At 43.9% G+C, this 22,046-nt stretch overlaps 1 protein-coding gene across 8 annotated transcripts in view; it reads left to right on the plus strand.

The window, feature by feature from the left end:
- The window catches only part of per3 (period circadian clock 3), a 22,921-nt gene continuing 875 nt past the window's right edge, over positions 1 to 22,046 (plus strand). The window contains exons 1-24 of one of the 8 annotated variants that reach the window (XR_014532453.1): positions 1 to 254; positions 3,233 to 3,680; positions 3,759 to 3,839; positions 7,249 to 7,412; positions 8,641 to 8,759; positions 10,500 to 10,701; positions 11,757 to 11,808; positions 12,830 to 12,972; positions 13,072 to 13,150; positions 13,250 to 13,356; positions 14,578 to 14,734; positions 14,823 to 14,931; positions 15,203 to 15,331; positions 15,704 to 15,812; positions 15,895 to 16,030; positions 16,752 to 16,888; positions 16,973 to 17,173; positions 17,251 to 17,511; positions 17,970 to 18,685; positions 18,783 to 18,975; positions 19,953 to 20,127; positions 20,558 to 20,657; positions 21,418 to 21,754; positions 21,823 to 21,907. Coding sequence is in view for 3 of the 8 variants with exons in the window: in XM_083535253.1 (XP_083391379.1) it covers positions 3,391 to 3,680; positions 3,759 to 3,839; positions 7,249 to 7,412; positions 8,641 to 8,759; positions 10,500 to 10,701; positions 11,757 to 11,808; positions 12,830 to 12,972; positions 13,072 to 13,150; positions 13,250 to 13,356; positions 14,578 to 14,734; positions 14,823 to 14,931; positions 15,203 to 15,331; positions 15,704 to 15,812; positions 15,895 to 16,030; positions 16,752 to 16,888; positions 16,973 to 17,173; positions 17,251 to 17,511; positions 17,970 to 18,685; positions 18,783 to 18,975; positions 19,953 to 20,127; positions 20,558 to 20,708; positions 21,418 to 21,552 (3,846 nt within the window). In the remaining 5 variants the exon portion in view is untranslated. Of the gene's footprint in view, positions 255 to 3,232; positions 3,681 to 3,758; positions 3,840 to 7,248; positions 7,413 to 8,640; positions 8,760 to 10,499; positions 10,702 to 11,756; positions 11,809 to 12,829; positions 12,973 to 13,071; positions 13,151 to 13,249; positions 13,357 to 14,577; positions 14,735 to 14,822; positions 14,932 to 15,202; positions 15,332 to 15,703; positions 15,813 to 15,894; positions 16,031 to 16,751; positions 16,889 to 16,972; positions 17,174 to 17,250; positions 17,512 to 17,969; positions 18,686 to 18,782; positions 18,976 to 19,952; positions 20,709 to 21,417; positions 22,030 to 22,046 lie in introns of those variants that run through there. The other 7 variants (XR_014532454.1, XR_014532455.1, XR_014532456.1 and 4 more) reach the window with 7 other exon arrangements.

Consider the following 22,046-nt stretch of genomic DNA (forward strand, 5'->3'; position numbering starts at 1 on the left):
TGGTGGGCGTGGCCTCGAGCGGCCCAGCTCACGTTGCAGTAATGCGTGTGCGGCCGGGTAGAATGCTGGCGAACAAGCACACACACACACACACGAGGAAACAAGAAGTTGCGCGCGCTCTCTCGCTCGCGTGGGGACCGTGAATCGTGAACCCGAGGTTTATGGATCGTGACCGGGAGTTGGAGCGTTACACGAGTTTGTCCGGCGGAGGAAGATCCAGGAGGAGAAAGGGAACGTGTGCACACCGACACCAGGTAACGCGGGTGTCGCGGGCGTCTATCTAAGGTCTTCTGAGATGATGATGATGATGATGATGATGATGATATGATAATGTGGTGTTTATGTTTGCTGTTAAACTTCTCCCGGGCCTCTGGAGCTCGGCACGCTGCCGGGGATTAGTTTCACTGTGATCCAGCGGCTCCTTTAATCAGGCAATTCTGACATGATTCTGTTGTATGACGTCACGTTGTAAATGGAGATGAGGGGGCAATATCAGGGTACACTGTGGGTAAGACCCTGTCCTGTGCCCTGCGATAGAATGGAATCTGGTGATCACAGGAACAGGACCAACCTGCTGCATTGTCTTTATGCAGATTTGATAGAAACACACTGCCTTGCACGTGACAGGAACACACACCTATGCAAGGTAAAATTTCATCACAAACAATGAAACTCCATCAAACCAGTTTCTCTTCTTCTTCTTCTCCTCCTCCTGTGACCTCAATCTTTAAATAAAATCAAAATGGTCCCATTTCGGACACCAATTCCGTACAATATCTCGAAAATGTAATAATTTGATAAGTAATACAATTCAATAGCATTTTTTAGCTCATCACGTCTTCGAAAACGGTTTACTGGATCTTCTGGTACTAGTCCTGTGTTCATCCAATGAAATGGGCTGTAAAACATACAAGGTGGTATCGGAAGGCTTTGTGACTAGTTTTGTAACATGCCAACAGATGGCAGCACAGGGCTGCACACACAGTCACAGGGAGCACCGACCTTTGTAAGTCAGTGTGCTGAAAGACATCGTGCTCTGTACATCGTTTCTTATTGGAAACGCCCTTTTCCCAAAGATCCAGCTCAAAGGTTGCCGTTTTAGATAATCTTGTTTTAATCAGATTTATCCTGCAAATCTTTTTTTTACTACACTCCGTGTTCCTTTAAGAACTGTAGACTTAATGCTAGCTTCTAGCTCTGAAAATTTAAGCTTGTGTGCTTAGGAAAATTGTTCATGTTACGGATGTTCTTAAATGACCTGAAAGCTGGGAATTTCAATGTAGAGCTACACCCTTGAGCAGAGCCTTTGGATTTATTTCATGCTTTTAAAAGAAGTGATTATATAAATGATAACCAAACTTTCCCCCCTGAGCTGGTTATTGCATGTGTTGGATTATCTGTGCAGTTTTGATCCAATTCAAGAGATAAAACATCACATGGATTGTGAGGTTTACTTTTCCTGAGAACTCCTCAGTCCTTCCGAAGGCGAACCTTGAGGTATTAATTTGGTCAAGTGATCAATCCTACAGCTTACTGTCTTGACAACCACACACAGGGACCTTGCTTCTCTCTGAGTTTGCACAATGCAGCTGGGAGTATGTAAATATTGCCATAACATTGGCGTTCAATCCTTAGACATGGTGTGTGGTGTTTTTTTAATACTTCCCGACGATCCATTCATTGAAGGCAAGCGGAGTAATGAACACAGGCTTGTAAATGAAACACCCAAGTAAGGTTTGAAGGAAGCCGCCTTCAGGGTGTGTGTAACACTAGATGGGAGCCGAGGCTAAGCCCGTTTTAGATTTGACGCACTTGGAAGACTTACAAATTATTCTGCAGGTTGCATATATTTTATCAAAATAGACTAAAGACAGCATGTTCTTACAACCTGTCTGTAACTCCATGCAACTCTGTGAGGGTTTTATATGTCTGTATGTCTGTCTATCTATTCATCCAGCTGTCATCTATCTGTCTATCTATCCATCCATCTATCTGCATGCTCAGAGTGGTTCAGAGTCATTACCATGTCTGACCGTCAGCGCACACACACTGTTGAGCCGTTTTTCCATTTGAGACGAGGATCTTCAGGCATGCAAGAGTGTGCTTAAATTTGCAGCTGCCATATTTGTAAACCTAACAACCCTTGCTCAGAAGATCCAGTGTCTGAGGTGTATTTATTCTCCACATGCAGCGTAGCCGCCCTGCCTTCCTCCTCAGAGCCTCTCGCACCTACCTGATTAACGAAAGCCCGCTTATGTAACTCCACAGCGATGAGTCAGACGAGGCTGTCGGCTCACTGAGAACCCTGTGAAAAATCACGCATATGTGATATGCAGACTCATATCTTGAACGTGACATTAAGGAGAGCTGAGTAAGCTGGGGCTGTTTCATTTGGGCCTTTTTTGTTTGCATTCAGCAATTTTTCAACCTTTATCAACATGATATCCAGTGATACAATCCCATATAGTGTAATCTGTGGGTTTCATACGCATTCGCCAAGGCAACAGAATGGAAACTGAGGTATTTGCCCAGAGGTCTGTCTTGTACAGCACTTAGAGTAAATCAGTTTCAATTTCGAGAAAAAAAAAAGATATAAAAAAAAATTTGAGTTTCAATCTCTTAGTGAACAACACAATTGATGGTTTTTCTACTTGGCTAATTCCTGTTTGTATTATTACTATGTATATTTATAGTTAAAAATGTAAATGACGAAGGGAAAAAATCCCTTCAAAGTCCATAGCTGAGGTAAAGTAACTATTCGCATGAAGATCTGCTTTACATTGATTGAATTTGTTAGAAGAGCACATGGTCTTGACCTCCAACTCTATTGAACACCTTTGGAATGAATGTGAACACTGACTGCACCCTCAGGCCTTCTCACCTTCTTACCTACATAACTACCTTACTTTACCAACACACTTGTGGCTGGAGGAATCTCTACAAAAATCTAGAGGCACATCCTCCCAGAAGAGTGGAGCTTATTCTAACAGCACATGGGGACTAAATGTGGAATGGGATGTTCAGAAAGAACAAGGACCAATTTTCGTTTTTTACAACGAATAGTTTGTTTACCAAAAACGAATAGTTTGTTTTTATTAAAAAGACAACAAAAAATATTTAGACATATTGTAATTTGGATATTGTAGGATAATATTTTTTATTTTGCTTAATATTAGATTTATTTGAGTTAATTCTTCTCTGTTCTGATGTTCTTGCATTCTTCATCTTACAGGTATCTCAGGCTTCTTTACTCAGACTAAGGACTAAATGAGGTTCCTGTCCTTAGACCTTACCGATGGAGTTCTGTAAAATAACAGTGTAGATCATTCCAGAGACAAGAACAAAACGAGACAACACACAGGTGACTTTGGACACGTGACCATCCAGAGCATGCCGAGTGGAAAGAGTTACCAGGATGGAGAAGAGAATGGTTCTCTCGATCCACGCTGCACAGAGCGAGACGTTCCTGCTGTCAGGGAGGCAAAACCGGCCAGCAGAGGGGGCAGTTCCAGCGCCGGATTGGTGGCTGAATCCTGTGACCGAGAACTTTCCGGGGGAGAGCAAGGTCAGGAGGATGTGGAGATGAATGGAAGTCACGAGAGCAACAGGGGAACGCGGCAGTGTTCTTCTTTGGCTGATGGGAGTCCTGGGAGCACTACGGGGTCAGCAAGCACCAAAAGGTAACAGCGTACTGAGTGTATTAAAGGGTTCGCATCATCATTAGTTTTTATAAACCATTTCTTTTTATTTTCGTGAAGTTCAAAGTCTGCGACCGGCTCGTCATCCTGCAGCCTCCACAGCGCAACCGGCATTCAGAGCAGACACCACGCAGACTGCAGGTGAGTTCTACACTCAGTTCCAGCAGGCAGTACCGACTACTGAGACCGGCAGTACCGACTACTGAGACCGGCAGTACCGACTACTGAGACCGGCAGTACCGACTACTGAGACCGGCAGTACCGACTACTGAGACCGGTAATACTGAATATTGAGACAGGCAGTACTGAAGGAGGAGAAGGAGGAGAAGGAGAGGAGGAAGGCGTCTACAGAGACGGCAGGAAAAGGAGCAGTGTAGGAGAGTAGAGGTTCGGGTTGGTACTTTAAATGTTGGTACTATGACGGGTAAAGGGAGAGAGATAGCTGATATGATGGAGAGGAGAAAGGTAGATGTGTTGTGTGTTCAGGAGACCAAGTGGAAAGGGAGTAAGGCCAGGAACATTGGAGGTGGGTTTAAACTGTTTTATCATGGTGTGGATGGGAAGAGAAATGGTGTAGGGGTGATTCTGAAGGAAGAGTACAGTAAGAGTGTAGTGGAGGTGAAGAGAGTTTCTGATAGGGTGATGATCGTGAAGGTGGAAGTTGAAGGGATGATGATAAATGTCATCAGTGCCTATGCTCCACAAGTTGGCTGTGAGATGGAAGAGAAAGAAAGATTCTGGAGTGAATTAGATGAAGTGGTAGATGGTGTACCTAGGAAAGAACGATTGGTGATTGGGGCAGACTTTAATGGGCATGTAGGTGAAGGGAACAGAGGTGATGAGGAGGTGATGGGTAGGTATGGTTTTAAGGAGAGGAATGTGGAAGGGCAGATGGTGGTAGATTTTGCTAAAAGGATGGAAATGGCAGTGGTGAACACGTATTTTAAGAAGAAGGAGGATCATAGGGTGACATATAAGAGTGGAGGAAGGTGCACACAGGTGGATTATCTTCTGTGTAGGAGATGCAACCTGAAGGAGATTGGAGACTGTAAGGTGTTGGCGGGGGACAGTGTAGCTAGACAGCATCGAATGGTGGTCTGTAGGATGGTTTTGGAGGCGAAGAAGAAGAGGAGGAAAGTAAGGTTTGAAAGAAGAATAAGATGGTGGAAACTGAAGGAGGAAGAGTGTAGTGTGAGGTTCAGGGAAGAGGTCAGACAGGGGCTTGGTGGTGGTGAAGAGGTGCCGGATGATTGGGCAACTACCGCAGGAGTGATGAGGGAGGCAGCTAGAAAAGTACTTGGTGTGACATCTGGAAATAGAAAGCAAGACAAGGAGACGTGGTGGTGGAATGAGGAAGTGCAGGAGAGCATTAGGGGAAAGAGATTGGCAAAACAGAAGTGGGATCGACAGAGTGATGAGAAAAGTAGGCAGGAGTACAAGGAGATGCGGCAGCAGGTTAAAAGGGATGTGGCGAAAGCCAAGGAAAAGGCATATGAGGAACTGTATAAGAGGTTGGACACTAAGGAAGGAGAAAAGGATTTATACCGATTGGCCAAGCAGAGGGACCGAGCTGGGAAGGATGTACTGCAAGTTAGAGCAATAAAGGATGGAGAGGGAAATGTGTTGACTAGTGAGGAGAGTGTGTTGAGAAGATGGAGGGAGTATTTTGAGCAGCTGATGAATGAGGAAAATCAGAGAGAGAGAAGGTTGGAGGATGTGGAGTTGGTGAAGCAGGATGTAGATAGGATTAGTAAGGAGGAAGTGAGAGCAGCGATTAAGAGGATGAAGAATGGAAAGTCGGTTGGACCAGATGACATACCGGTAGAAGCGTGGAGATGTTTAGGAGAGATGGCAGTGGAGTTTTTAACCAGATTGTTTAACAGGATTCTGGAAGGGGAGAGGATGCCTGAGGAATGGAGAAGGAGTGTGCTGGTACCGATCTTTAAGCATAAGGGAGATGTGCAAACCTGCAGTAACTACAGGGGAATTAAGTTGATCAGTCACACCATGAAGTTATGGGAAAGAGTAGTGGAAGCCAGGCTGAGAGAAGAGGTGACCATCTGTGAGCAACAGTATGGTTTCATGCCGAGGAAGAGCACCACAGATGCCTTATTTGCTTTGAGGATGTTGATGGAGAAGTATAGAGAAGGACAGAAGGAGCTGCATTGTGTATTTGTGGATTTAGAGAAAGCGTACGACAGGGTGCCGAGAGAGGAGTTGTGGTATTGTATGAGGAAGTCAGGTGTGTCAGAGAAGTATTTGAGGGTGGTGCAGGACATGTATGAGGACAGTGTGACGGCAGTAAAGTGTGCAGTAGGTACGACAGACTGGTTCAGGGTGAAGGTTGGACTACATCAAGGATCGGCCCTGAGCCCTTTCCTGTTTGCAGTGGTGATGGACAGGTTGACGGACGAGGTCAGACAGGAGTCTCCCTGGACTATGATGTTTGCAGATGATATTGTGATTTGTGGTGAGAGTAGAGAGCAGGTTGAGAAGAGCCTGGAGAGGTGGAGATATGCGCTGGAGAGAAGGGGAATGAAAGTCAGTAGGAGTAAGACAGAGTACATGTGTGTGAATGAGAGGGAGGGCAGTGGAGTGATGTGGTTGCAGGGTGAAGAGGTGAAGAAGGTGGAGGAGTTCAGGTACCTGGGGTCAACAGTGCAAAGTAATGGAGAGTGTGTTAGGGAAGTAAAGAAAAGAGTGCAGGCAGGGTGGAGTGGGTGGAGAAGAGTGACAGGAGTGATTTGTGATAGAAGAGTATCTGCAAGAATGAAAGGGAAAGTTTATAGGACTGTGGTGAGACCTGCGATGTTGTATGGATTAGAGACAGTGGCATTGAGTAAAAGACAGGAGGTGGAGCTGGAGGTAGCAGAGCTGAAGATGTTGAGGTTTTCGTTGGGAGTGACGAGGATGGACAAGATTAGAAATGAGTTTATTAGAGGGACAGCACATGTAGGATGTTGTGGTGACAAGGTGAGGGAGGCGAGATTGAGATGGTTTGGACATGTGCAGAGAAGGGACATGAATTATATTGGTAGAAAAATGCTGAAGATGGAGCCACCAGGTAGGAGGAAAAGAGGAAGGCCAAGGAGGAGGTTCATGGATGTGGTGAGGGAAGACATGCAGGTAGTTGGTGTAAAAGAGGCAGATATAGAGGACAGGGTGGTATGGAGACGGATGATCCGCTGTGGCGACCCCTAATGGGAGCAGCCGAAAGAAAAAGAAGAAGAAGAAGAAGTACTGACTACTGAGAGCGGGAGTACTGACTACTGTGACAGACAGTACTGAATACTGAGACGTAATACTGAATATTGAAACAGGCAGTAATGACTACTGAGACACAATACTGACTACTGAGACCGGCAGTACTGGTATGCACTTTAATAACGCATGATGCATTATGGGTAAATATATCCTTGTTTCATAAGCACATGATTTTTTATATTAAAACGAGGCTTCATCTTGAAAAGGAAAAAATAAACATATTTTAAATTGATTATTATTTAACATTATAATTTTTTATAATAATCTTTCGGACTTTGTGTGTTAGTGTTAGTGAGCAAGCGGAGCAGGGCCGAGACCACACTCACCAGGCGATGATGCAGACCGTGCAGGAGATGAAGAAGAGGCTGCCGTCTGAGAAACGGAGCCGCAGCAAACCAAGCACTGTGGAGGCTCTGAACTATGCCCTTAACTGTGTCAAACAAGTGCAAGGTAAAAACACACACACACACACACACACACACACACACACACACACACACACACACACACACACACACACACACAAAACTTTTCTTAGAAAAGAACTGAAACTGGTTTGGCGACCTCACTGATATATAGAATGATAGATGGCCAAAAGTATTGGGACACCGACTTTTCCCCCACACACATGCTTCTTCCCAAAAAATTCCGAGGCTCACACTTGTTTCTGACGTCTTTAATGTGGTAGCATGAATTTTACCTTCACTTGAACTAGAAGACCCAAACCTGTTCCAGCATGACAATCCCCCTTTGCACAAAACCAGCTCCATGAAGATCTGCTTTACATGAGTTGGATTTGGTGGAAGATCTGCTGCTATACAGCTTAAACCCTATCAAACACCTTTGGGATGAATGTAAATGCTCACTGTAACTCCCCAGCTCATCTACATACATCTACATCTCCACACAAATCTCCACAAAAATCTACTGAAACATCTTCCCAGAAGAGTGGAGGTTATTAAAACAACAAATGGAGACTAAATGTGTAATGTTCAAAAAGCAGGTTTGGTGTCTACAAACTTTTGTGCAAACATTTTATTTGTTTATTTATTATTTTTTTTATAATAAAACTTACATTATACAAAAAACCTGATTGCTGTGGATCTCAACGCTGGAAATCTTTTTTTTATCCGAGGTGTTGTTAAGACTGATTTATAGAGTAGACATTTTGCAATCAAGTTTTTTATTTTTATTGTGTTGGCTGTGTTAAGATAAAAAAAATAAACAAAACAAAAATTCCTGCATCAGCATTTTCGCTGTCTTCAGATCGGACTCAGGGATTCGATTTGTGACTTTTTTTATGGAGAACAGACTCTGATTATGTAACAGCATGTGCGCTGGACTGGAAGACAAAGAGACGCCGGCTTTGAGAAATCGCCAAAGTAAACGTCAGCTTGAAGAATCCACACAATCCCTCGTGACTCCGAGATAAACCGCATGATAAAGTCCACTTCGATGGCTGAGCTAAAATAAGACTACCACTCGAACTTCTTGACCATATGCTTCAAAATCTCTCGGTCTTCATCGCACGGTTGTGAACATCTGTTAAGTCACTTAGGACATATGTTTATGCTCATTCAGCCACCGGCTGACTCACACTCTGACACGTTGCTGGTAATTTGCCGCTCGCGTTTCGTTTTTATCATAATTGTATTTTCTCTGATTGCGCCTCCTACAGCAAACAGTGAGTACTACAAGTTACTGATGTGCAACGGACTGGAGGAGAGAAAAGATGCCACGGTCTGCACCCTGGAGCAGCTGGAGAGTATCACGTCCGAGCACACGCTCAAAAACACGGTAAGCAGCCCACAATTTGGGTTTAAATTCGCACACCTGGCAACCTGTTCCTGTTGAATGCTTCACTGCAAAGCAGGCATGTATGAAAACTACGTAATGAAATTAAAAGACAGGCTGTAGGACACTATTTTTCAGAAAATCAAGTTATGCTTTTTATTCAAATTTTATTCAAATCTTATTTTAAATGTAAAAATCAGCCTTTTGAATAACCAGCACCGGAATGATGTCTTAGCTAAAAGTATTGGGACACCTGACTTTTCCACCCATTCAAACCATTCTTGAGCTAAGAAGATCTGCTGTACATGGGTTGGAAATGTGTTTCTTCTACTATAGAGCTCTAACCTCAATCCTTAACACCTTTGGAACGAGTTGGAAAAAGCTAAATGTACCTAGTGGAGCAATTTCCCAGAAGAGTGCAGGTCATATTATTCTGCATATGGGGACTAAATGTTCAAAACATCTTGTGCTCAGGTTTCCACAAACGTTTGTCCATTCAATGTGTATCATTTATCTTAATAGTACAGTGTAACTATAAATGTTTGTATGTGAATATATATATATATTGTATCAAACTCACTGGTTCCATGCTGGAAGTAAGAGAGACAGGCAAAAGTTCACCAAGCAGGTCTTTCTTTATTTTCTTCCGTTTTCACCCACACACTCGCGGTTCAGGATGCCTTTCCATCTTGACGTCCGCCGGCGGACAGTCGCAGATCGACACACTTTCTCTCTTTAGCGCCCGCTCGAGTTTCCTCGCGGACCGGGACCGGCATGCCTTTTCCTGGCATCCGTCCGAGTGCACTCGTCTTCTGCTCGTCTCTGCTTGGTGGCACTCCCTGAGGCTGGTGTCTCGCTCCTCTTTATTGCCGTCGCCGGACTGGAACAGAGCGCACTGATCAGTCTCATCAGCTTCAGGTGTTTCTTACTGCTCGTTCCGTCCGACTCCACCCTCCACTCGCTCATCGCTGACACACACACACACACACACACACACACACACACACACACACACACACACACACACACACACATAAATTCATGTCAGTTGATAAAAGTATTAATCTTAAGTTTAATCTTTTTTTTTTTTTTTATCTATTCTAAATGTACTACTACCCCCCCCCCCCACACACACACACACACACACACACACACACACACACACACAGCAGATCATACGTCCCCATAAATTTATTTATTTTTTCCGTAGTAACATTATTACATTAGAACACTGATGATCTCTTCATCATGGCATCTGTTAGTGGGTGGATGTATTTATTAAGCAGCAGGTGAACATTTTGTCCTTAAAGTTGATGTTAAAAGCAGGAAAAATGGACGAGTGTAAGGATTTGAGCGAGTTTGACAAATTGTGACGTCTAGACGTCTGGGTCAGAGCGTCTGCAAAACTGCAGCTCTTGTGGGATGTTCCTGGTCCGCAGTGGTCAGAATCTATCAAAAGTGCTCCAAGGAAGGAACAGTGGTGAACCGGCGACAGTGGGCGGAGTGAAGGCTGGTACATGTGGTCTGATCCAACAGACGAGCTCCTGTAGCTCAAACTGCTAAAGAAGTTCATGCTGTTAATGATCGACGGGTCATGATTGTTTTTTAAAGAGGACCAACACAATATTAGGCAGGTGGTCATAAAGTTATGCCTGATCGGGGTGTTTGTGTGTGTGTGTGTGTGTGTGTGTGTGTGTATACACACACTTATATGATGATTGCTGTTTTTGTTCCTCCCCCCAGGACACGTTTGTAGTGGTCTTCTCGCTGGCTACAGGGCGAGTGGTGTATGCGTCGGAACAGGCCTCCAGCATCCTCCACTGCAAGCGCAAATTCCTCGACTCTGCCAAGTTTGTAGAGCTTCTGTTTCACCAAGACGTCAACGTGTTTTACTCTCACACCGCACAACCGCACCTGCCGCCCTGGAACATGAGCGTAGACAGTGGTGAGTGCGAACACGAGACGAGACGACACGCCGAAGTTGATTTGTTCAGCAACCAAAAAATACCCTTTGCAGTAAAGCGAAAAATAATAATAATGGAATAAGCAGTGGCCAATCAATTGTCCAAAACTATTAAGAATATATGTGGCGTTATATTTAAACCAGGTTTCTGGATTAAGATCTGGATTCTGATTGGTCGGTAAGTGTTAGTAATATTTCTGGACAAAGTGCACCTGCAAATCACAGGTTTATATAATTCCTCCAATAGTTACACCTTGTTCACAGGGATGTCAATCATATAAAAAGGTGTAATTATTGATGTAGGATATTTTCTGCAAGGAAATGTTTCAGTCAGAGGTAAAGCTGAAGCAGAGGACGTCAGCAGAGTCTCTGTAAAAAACTTTAAGAAATGATCAATGACAGGAGGATGAGAAGGAAATGAGCGTTTATACTTCTAATAACGACGTCACAAACAGGAACAAACTCGTATTTCAGACAATCCACATAATAACAAGTAAATAAATAAAACAAGTAACTGATAACACAAAAAAAAATCCTTAAAAAACTGTTGTAGTGTAAAAGGAATAAAAGATAAATTATTAGAAAAATAATCAACTTCAGTGATACACTATATGGACAAAAGGTTTGTGGACACCAGATGCTTTTTGAACGTCCTATTCCACATTTTGGCAAGATGTTCCACCATATTTGGTTGAGATTTCATTCAGTCACAAGGGTGTTAGTAAAGTCAGGTACTGATGGAGGTAAGAAGGTCTGGGGTGCAGTCAGCGTTCACCTTCATCCCAAAGATGTTTAAAAGAGATCTTCCACCAAATCCAAACCATGTACAGCAGATCTTCATGAAGCCGGCTTTGTCTTCAGGGGGTGTTGTGACACTGTTTAGGGAAGAAGCACATATTGGTGGAAAAGTCAGGTGTCCCAGTACTTTTGTCCATATCGTGTATGAGATACCGACAAATTGTAAATAATGTTATTTACAAACACATGCTAAAAATATTCTCTATTAATACACTGTATTGTTCTTTCTCTCGTTATAGTTGCAGTCCTTTTTGAATACGCCCAAGTGAAGTCCTTCTTCTGCAGAATCAGGTCAGAGTCCAAACACCACCTCACCACCATATTAATCTTCTACATCTTACCGTTACCGCTAAGCACGTGTTTAATTAGACATTCCCGTGACCTGTTCAGATTCACGTCTTCAAGCTCGTCTCTAAATCTGAAAAAAAAGAAGAAACAGCTCACACGATCACGTGGTCTGAAAGAATAACATCAAGAACATCAGAATAGTAAACAACTGCGAAATTATCTTTGGTATTATAACCTGATGAATTGAGATACACAGTCAGGGACTAATCTGTAGGTCCTCCTGGAAAAGAAATGGAAGTAATGGTTTCGTTGCAGGTCGTTGATTTTGTAACAGAATAATAACCCAAGACATATAACACAATTATGACTGTCATCAATCTACTACAATGAAGCACAGTTTTTCAGCCAATCACAAATCACTGCAAACCTGAACGATGATGAAATGTAATGAATGGACATTCGGGGGATGAGGATGAGGTTCTTTTGGGTCTGGTTCTTCTCAAATTTGCTTCCTTATGCTGATTTGACGAGTTTTTCCTTCACCGTAGTCGCCACTGCCTCATTTATTAGGGACAAACGTAAAATTATAAGCAACAAAGGCGCTATAAAAATGAATTGAATCCAACAAAACGCTGGACTTTTTTAACATGGCCTTTTATGAGCTCCGATCTGAATCCTATCCACCGTTTATGGAATTCTGGAGAAGGCTCCGTTCCAACCTGAGACAGCTGGATCAGAGTGTATTAGAATACATGCAGACCAGTCTAGAAGTCTTGTAGAGAACAGAGCTACCCTTGTCCCTGAATGAGCACAAAATCTAGTGGAACATCTTCCCAGAAAAGTGGAGGGAATTTTAAGAGGGAATGGAGCGAATAAATGTGGAAAAATACATCAATAAATTCTTAATGAATTAAAGAATCTCTCTTGGTTTCGTGTGTGTGTGTGTGTGTGTGTGTGTGTGTGTGTGTGTGTGTGTGTGTGTGTGTGTGTGTGTGTGTGTGTGTGTGTGTTTGCACACAATCAGAGGAGGGAAAGACCGTGATGGCGAGATGCGTTACAACCCGTTCCGTATCACGCCGTACCTGCTGAAGGTGCAGGGCATGGGTGGAGAGGAGGTGCATCCGTGTTGCTTGGCTCTTGCCGAACGTATCATCTCAGGATACGAGGGTGAGCCGGTTATGACCTTTCACACTTATGAAAGCGATGATGGATCGACACATTATTATTATTATTGCGTTTTTAAACCAAGTCCCTGTTGTTCTGCAGCTCCGCGGATTCCCACTGACAAACGCATCTTCACTACAACACACTCTCCAGGGTGTGTGTTCCTAGAAGTAGATGACCGGTGAGTGTTTCTTGTGGCGTTTTGTGCACAATTAAACAGTAAGTAAAATTGAAGAACGAGATCATTGTAATGTTATATAATTGTGTGTGTGTTTTCCAGCGCCGTACCTTTACTTGGATACCTTCCTCAGGACCTGGTCGGCACGTCGGTGTTGACCTGCCTCCACCCCGAGGATCGCGCTCTCATGCTGGCCATGCATCGAAAAAGTACCTAATACTCACACACTCACACGATATATACACCGAATTACAGTGAAAATGTACTTATCTAACTTTAATATACATTTCTTTAAAAACGTTTTTTTTTTTTTTTTTTTTTTTTTAAGGAGTAGAGCACAAGTTTTTAATCGCAAACTATAAAACATTGTATTACATAACACTGTTATTTTAGTGTTCAGTATTCGGACAACACATTAGACTGATACACACACACACACACACACACACACACACACACACACACACTTTACCCGTGTCATTGTCAATGAAGTGTTCATGCACATCTGCAAGTCCAGTAACAAATGCTTTATTTTTGTCCATTTTCTGTTCAGTCCAATTACTCAAAATAATGTGATGGGTTTAAATTAGTCCTAATTCAAACCTATTTCTCTATTATTACTTAATGGATGAAATACACAATCATGTATTTGAGTTAAAGTAGATCCACTCGATAAAATGGGACTCCAGTAAAAGTGTCCCTTTTAAACTTTCACGAGTAAAAGTAGACGTTTTTGCCTTCAAATGTACTTAAGTATCCAAAGTACTGATTTATAATAACTATAATGTTGCTATTATAATTTTTATCACAAGACTCTTTAATAACCTTAGTTTATGTGTAAAGACTCGAATGTGACTCTCAGCACACTGATTTATTAATAGAATAATATTAATGACTCAAACACTGATTGATTTCTATTACAATGACCATGAGCCCAAAACCTTCTTTTCAACTACTTAAAAAAAAAAAACGTGTAAATTAGGGTCACGTGTGTGGTGGTGAGTTCGAGTCTGGAGTTTCTTCATCATTTATTCCTCTCTAAATGTTCTGCTTGATGTTGAACTGATGCTGAACTGTATGTTGGTGATCAGTAGATACACCGAGCGGCAATCAGAACACGTGTAAAACAGAGCGTGCGCTCGATCCTGATTGGTGACTCGCCATAGAAAGAGAAACGTACAGATGTACAGAAACGAATGACATTTTACAGGGAGTTTTAACTTCACCGCTGTCGCCACTGACTCACTCATTAGAAACAAACGTATGATGATAAGGAACAAACTTATACGTTATTTTATTACCGCTTCATCTCTATAAAACTGCTTTGAGACAACGTCCATTGTTAAAATGCTCTACACTTGAAAATGAATTGTATATCGAATGTCATGCTCTTTTGTTTTGACGCCCAAAATGCGCTTTGTTGTTTGCAGTTTTGAAATACGCAGGCCAGCCGCCGTTTGAACATTCCCCAATCCGCCTCCGATGTCAGAACGGAGATTACGTCACGCTGGACACCAGCTGGTCCAGCTTCGTCAACCCCTGGAGCCGCAAAGTGGCCTTTATTATCGGGAGGCACAAAGTCCGCACGTAAGTGAGGAAACGTTACGAGGCTTTCACCTGTTTGTTTGTAGAAAACGATTACCGTAAAGAAAACTGTGTGTGTGTGTGTGAGCAGCGGGCCTCTGAATGAGGACGTATTTGCTACACGGAACAAAGCAGAGCTTCCTATTATGCATGAAGATGTGAAGGAATTGCAGGCCATGATCTACAAGCTCTTCCTACAGGTGAGACGCCACACACACACACACACACACACACACACACACACACACACGTGCATCATAATTACAGGACACCACTGAAGATGGTGGTAGCTTAGTGGTTAAGGCGTTGGACTTTTGATCCGAAGTTTGTATGTTCAAATACCAGCCACACCAACCTGGGCCCCCTGAGCAAGGCCCATAACCTGATAGTTGCTCAGTTGTATGCATGAGATAAGGGCGTCTGATAAATGGCATAAATGTAAATGAAGATAAGTTTGTCCTCCTTTTTCAGCCCGTCCACACTAACGGCTCGAGCGGTTACGGAAGCCTGGGCAGTAACGGTTCTCACGAGCACTACATCAGCGTGGCCTCATCCAGCGACAGCAACGGGAACCTGTGGGATGATTCGCACCGAGAGACGGTAAGCCCAGCAGAGCCACACATACTATACTAAAGTGTGCTCTCTTAGAAGGTTCCTCAAGGGTTCTTTGAAGGTTATCTTTTAAGGCCTTCTCTCATAAGAAAGCAGGTTACTACTCAGAACGATTAAAGGTTTCCTCACAAATAAACAGCTGAGGAACCTTTAAAAGAGAATAATTTATTAGAATGTTTGTTCAGGTTAATGTCTTTTAGGGTTTGTTATATAATACAAGATTCTTTTGCTCTTCTGATGCTCTAGAGAATCTTTTCAGAAGTCCTACTGGAGACCTCTTGATGGTTTAATAGTGGGAAGAAAAATGTTCCCGAGTGCGTATACACTATTTACTCTCCGTGTGATGTTTTGATTGAACAGGTGACCCTCCAGCAGATATGTGCTAATGTTAATAAAGTGAAGAGCGGCGGTCAGCAGGCGTACCTGCACTCCCGGAGGAAAACCAAAGCGATGGGGAAAAATAGAGCAGGTACGAAGAAGAAAGGCAGTAATCATCTATGATTGATCCAGTCTCTGTGTAAAATCTCTCACTCTCAATTCCTGCCCTGCAGAACCTGCAGCTCCCATCCATCACGATGATCAGCGTTTAGCGATTCAGCGTCTTCGAAGCTCCATCGAGGACTCTCACAGGAAGCAGCCGCACATTCCGTCGTACCAGCAGATCAACTGTGTAGACAGCATCATCAGGTGTGACCTTCATTTCCTTTCGCAGCACTGCAGATACGATCACAGGGGAAAAATGTCTGTGTAGATGAGTTGTGTCTACTGGACTTCACTCTGGTTGGATTGAAATGTTTCACTCGCATCCGAGCAGCTCCTTTTGTCTGAGGGAATTTTACAGGATTCCAGTAATTTGTATGCTCCAAGGACAAGGGTCCTCCACTCCCTGTTTAAGGGACAAGGGGGAGGTCCACAGAAGGTACACAACTTAGACAGAGAAGACGGATAGTTTGAGAGAGGAGTAAAGTAGGCCATCCATGTCCAGAGGTGGAGGTCTTTAGATATAATTTGCCTCCTATTTTTCATGCTGCTTTTTCATACGTCCCCCAAGAAGGTTAAGAGGACCCGAGAACCTCCCATTCTCTTCCACATTCGCTCATCATTACCTCCCTTTACTTCTATAATATCTCCCCTTACTCTCCGGGGTAGTTACATCCCAACACCTCCCCTTACTCTGGATACCTCGCTCCTCGCCCTCACCTCTCCCATATCCTGTAACCGGGGAGGGTAGGATTCTCCACTCTGGAGCATTTTGTGGAATCCTACCAACTTTTCATCCGAGCAGCTTCTTTAGTCTCAGGGAAGTAAAATGGTTTGATCCACCCAGATGGTAACTGTAAATCTTTCAATTCAAAATCTAAAGTAACTGTAATCTTTCAATGACAGTATTTTTCTTCACTTCCTGCAGGTACTTGGAGAGCTGTAGTGGCCCTGCACTGAAGAGGAAAAGCCAATCCTTGTCCATCGCGACCTCCTCATCTTCTACCACGTCCGAGGAGGACAAGACTCCAGTGGCCCCACTGGTGGACAGAAGTAATGCTGATGGTAAAAACACACATTTAACACCAGGAGGTGCTTGTCTTTCTTTGAAATGTCCACCTTGTGACTGATTAATAATTTTCTTAATAGAGGTAACCATGAAAGCAAGTGCTGGACTGGAGAGCCATGTTTCAGTGGGATCTGCAGTGACCGTAGCACACACGACAGCAGCCGTGGTCGGGACTCCGCTAACTGACATCACTCTATCCACAAAAGCTATGAGTGTGGTGTCTGTGACCAGCCAGTGCAGCTACAGTAGCACCATCGTGCACGTTCCCCAGCCTGAATCTGGTTAGTAGTCCCAAAAGAATTTCATACGAGCTACACAAACCCAGACGGAGCTGTTCATGTCTGCGTTTTTATTTCAGAAGTGACCGCTTTAGAGGACACGCCAATGGGAAGCGAACCAGCCGACCCAGCTCCTGCACCGTCACGGCCGACCCCAGGTTCCTCCACCACTGCACAGGAGGAGTTCCAAGTTGTGGGGCTGACCAAGGAGGTTCTGTCTGCACACACACAGAAAGAGGAGCAGGAGTATGTGGATCGCTTCAAACATCGCATCCTGGAGAGCCCATTTAGCTCTTATCTCCAACAGGACAACGGCAGCATGGCGCACTCCAACCACAGAGGTGTGTTTGGATGTTTAGAATCGATTTGGATATAAATAAAATTTTCGATTGAGAAATATTACAAATCACATTGTTTAAGTTTTAGTTTAATATAAATCATGATAGATCACCCCAGGGCAGAGGGGGGGTCACCCCAGGGCAGAGGGGGGGTCACCCCAGGGCAGAGGGGGTTCACTCCAGGGCAGAGGGGGGTCACTTTAGAGCAGAGGTGGTTCACTCCAGGGCAGTGGTGGTTCTGTGGTTACGGCTCTAGGTTACTGATCATAAGTTTGGGGGTTCATGCCAGTTGTGGCCAAGGTGCCCTTCTTGGGTTTTTGAGCAAGGCCCCCAAGATTATGTACTCCAGGGATTCTATATCCTGACCCTGTCGTGTCCAAAATTTGCTAAGATGTGCAAAGAAAAGAATTTCAGCTGTAACGGACATGTGAAAAATAAAGGCTCTTCTTCTTCTCTCGTAGGTGATTATGCCATGAGGCCCATGCATACCAGAGACTTTAACAGGTCCCATTCAGGCAAACCACGACACAAGCGTGCAAAGCCACAGGTGTCATCTGACAGCGACGGCTCACGGCCTGGACACTTCCTTCCGATTACCTCGTCTGCTCCCAATAACTCGTCCTCTGAAACATCCCAACCCAAACCCGGCTATTTTTCGCCCATGCTGATGCCCGTTCAGCCTCCTTACTACCCCATCCCCTCTCACACTGGTGCCGTGCAGCCACATTGCGTCCCTATGGTGGTGCAGCCGGAACAGCCACAGCCGCTCATGCAGGTCACAAATCCTTTTATGTCCCCGGTCATGGCAGTCATCATGCCCTACCCTGCCAACTACATCATCTACCCCCAGGCAGTACCAGGCATGCCAGGTGTAACTCCACCTGGATTAGTACCTCCTCCATGTGCCCAACCTTCCTTTATGTCCATCGTGGGAAATCCACTTGCTCCGACTGCCCCCTGCTCATTGCCCCCAGCATCTGGAGCGTTGCTGTCTTCACCGATCTCATCCCCGTGGCCGGAAGAGGATGTGGATGGCGCTCAGCCCACAGCTCTGTTCTCCAGCTCCAGGTCCAGCAGTCCACTACAGCTCAACCTCCTGCAGGAGGAATTGCCGAATCCGAACGCACCTGAAAGGAATATGGGTGGAGCCGAAAGCCTGCAGGAGCAGCACACTAAGGTAGTTATATGAATACACACCTAACTAGTCATGACCGCACCAGGAAACCGTGTTTAATAAAGGGTTTGTCTCTCTGTTCTCCGTTATGACCCTATAGGAGGACGCTCCCAGTGATTCTGGTAACCAGGACGCTCAATCCACATCCAGTGTGCTGCTGGACCTGCTCCTGCACGAGGATGCTCGCTCCGGAACCGGCTCTAATGCCTCAGGTAGTGGGTCTGGAGAATCCGGGGGTTCTCTGGGATCGGGTTCAGGTCTGGGCTCCAACGGAACGCCCACCAGCCACACAGGTACATAATACAGGGGTAGAGATGATACTTATTAAGATAATTTAAACATTTTATGGTCAATAAAATAAATATCTGGCCAAAGCAGAAGATATTGGGCCACTAATGTCTAATCAATCAGTGTAAGGCATTGGCCTGTATTTGTTAGGGGTGTAAGATAATATCAATACATGTGAGTATTGCGATATTTAGTTTGGCGATACTGTTTCGATTCCCAAAAACACAATATCGATATTTAACAAAGAATATAAATCCATACAAGATTCATGGCAGTTTTGTTTTGAGTTTATATCCCGACAACTAGATAGACAGCAGTCTTCTTATCTCTAAACTTACAGTGACAGGAAGTACTAGCATAAGGGGACGCCGGTAATGTTAGGGTTAATATTCACCTGTTTTCTGGCAGTGCAGAACTTTCAGGCTCTTCAAAACTTTCCGGCTCTTGTCTTCATGAAAATGTCATCATTTTCAAAAGCCTTTGTTTTTACAGTTTGGTAACTGTGTTTTAAAAAAAAAACTAAACAGAACAGCGCCCCCTAACAGGTGACTAAACACATGGAAAACTGACTCTGACATCCATCAGAGATTGAAACGTAATGCGTGTTATATTTGGAATTTAAAATCATTAATTCAGATGTATTAGGAAAGTCTACAGATTGGGGTCTGGAAAAGTATGGAATTTTTAAATGAAAAATGTGCAAAAACCCTGTAATCACAGCTTTTCTAAAATTATATCCTACTCCTAAAATAAAAAATTTCCCAATAAAGCGCATCACTTACAGTATCGCAACATATTGTATCGCAAACCCTGTATCGTAATACATATCGTATCGCCAGACCCTTACTATTTATCATGATTTTAAACGTTTCTTTTGCACTGGTATTTAATTTAGAGTTGTGGCTTCTGGTCAAACTCTGAACTCCAGCTCCTAATTTGATTTGAGCTTCATGCTGTTTTTCTGAATGTCCTTCTCCAACAGGCAACAGCAGCAACAGCAGCAAGTACTTCGCCAGCAACGATTCATCAGACACGTCCCGCAAGGCCAGGAAGAGCCAGGATGCACGTGACTTCGACAGACGCGTGGAGGATTCGCTGTGGACCATGATCCAGCACACACCAGAACCGGTCATGATGACATATCAGATCCATCCCAGGTACCCAAGCCGAGGACGGACCGTAGGGTGTGTCTCCACCAGTTGGAACACCTTGTTAAAGCTGTGAGAACATGAGAGGAACATTACTGTCTGGGTCATCTCTGTCCACAGGGGAAAAGAGTTTAGAGTGGCCAGTCACACTCGCCAAGGTAGTTGTCTCATTGCTCTGTCCACCCTGTTTCCCCTCCCCGAGGTAGGTGAATCCAGGTGATGGTTTACATCGAGACCGCTGGCTAAGGTGACAACACACGTAGCACAGATTGTGGATGGAGAAGTAGAATGACCGAGGCTGGAGCTTAATAGATTGGAAGTCGAAACTCAGTTAGTTATGCAGACAAGAAGCGAGTCTTTGTATGAGTCAGTGTGTGTGTGCGGGACTGTCCATGTGACCATGGGTTTTATTTTTTTTTGTGTCTACACCTATGTACAGGGACCAGGCACAGGTTCTGAAGGAGGACCGGGAGAAGCTGCTCCTTCTGCAGCCGTTGCAGCCGTGGTTCACTCAGGAGCAGAAGGAGGAACTGGCTGAGGTACATTCCTGGATCCACTATCACACTGTACCCGAGGAGATAAACACGCAAGTAAGCAGCTCCGTCAACGTGTACGTATGTAGAGCTGCAAAATGACTGGAAAAAAATCGAAAACTTTCCATCGGAATAAACTGGGAATTTACAGAATCGCAGGTTTGTCTATAACCTTAGTTTAAATAAAGTAAAATAAATCTTGCAGGATAATTTTGGGTGAAACAACCAGATTTAATACAATTCTAGCTGAAATTTTCTTTTTTCAATCACATGCACACAGCACACTTAGTGCAGGACCACTGAGGCCACGCCCCCTACATGCACCGCACATTCCTCCATCACATATAACACACCATCATATTTGAATCTCGAAAAATTTTGCAGAGTTTTTGTGTAAATTACAATAAATATTACATACATTTATGTTCAAAACTTTCTCGTTCTGTGTGTAAGCTTTTGTGTAACAAAACATTTTTGACTTTGATACAGTTTATATAAATTTCCCCAATTTTTCAATGAATTCCCACAATTTCCCTTAAATTCCTGGTAACTTTCCAAGATTAAGTTCCTAAAAGTTTCTGGAAATATACCGAAAATTTTCCACCCCTTATACATATATAATACATATGAGAAAAATAATGACATTCTAGAAAAAAAAGGAAGTGTGTGTGTGTGTTTATGTTTATGCAGCAGTACTACAGGAAGTTTTGATGAACAGAATATTGATGGAGAACAAATAAAGACATGTTCTTGTGTGTGTTTTCAGGGGTGTGTGAGCTGTAACACTACTACATTAGAAGGAAGTGTCATGGTGGACCGATCTCCACGCCTGCCTGCTCCGGACAGCTCGACCCCTCAGGATTGCCCCGTGGAGGACGTCTACCCAAACTCTGACACCTGAACCCGCTTCATTTTTGCATTCAGAAACCCCGCCCCCTCTTCACAAAGCCGGAGAATTACTACGCCTCATCCGATCAGCACGCTCTGTAAGAGGACGTGATGTTACGTGACGACCGAGTCTCCTAAAAAACAAATCTCAGACCTTCTCGAACCACCGTGTGAGACTGACGTTCGTGTGGTCTGAATTCTGGAACCACAAAACTGTGAATCAACAAAACTCTCATTTATATCAGTATTGAATTTTTCACTACGTATTTTTCTACCGTCACAGCTCTGGATTCACTGTGTTTTATATGAACTGATGAAGACGTGACCCTCGGAGCCTAACGTGCGTCGGTCTTTCCTGCAAATTTCGCGTGCTGCGACGATTTGTTCTTTTCGAACAAAATCGAGCACCTTGTCCTCCTGTGATGATTTTTTTCTGTCCTTTTGTCTTGTGTCTCGATTCCAATCTACGCTACGTACGCGCAGTTTCGATTTCTTGTTGAGGGTTTT

This window comes from Silurus aristotelis, assembly GCF_946808225.1.
Source record: "Silurus aristotelis genome assembly, chromosome: 29".
Taxonomy (NCBI): domain Eukaryota; kingdom Metazoa; phylum Chordata; class Actinopteri; order Siluriformes; family Siluridae; genus Silurus; species Silurus aristotelis.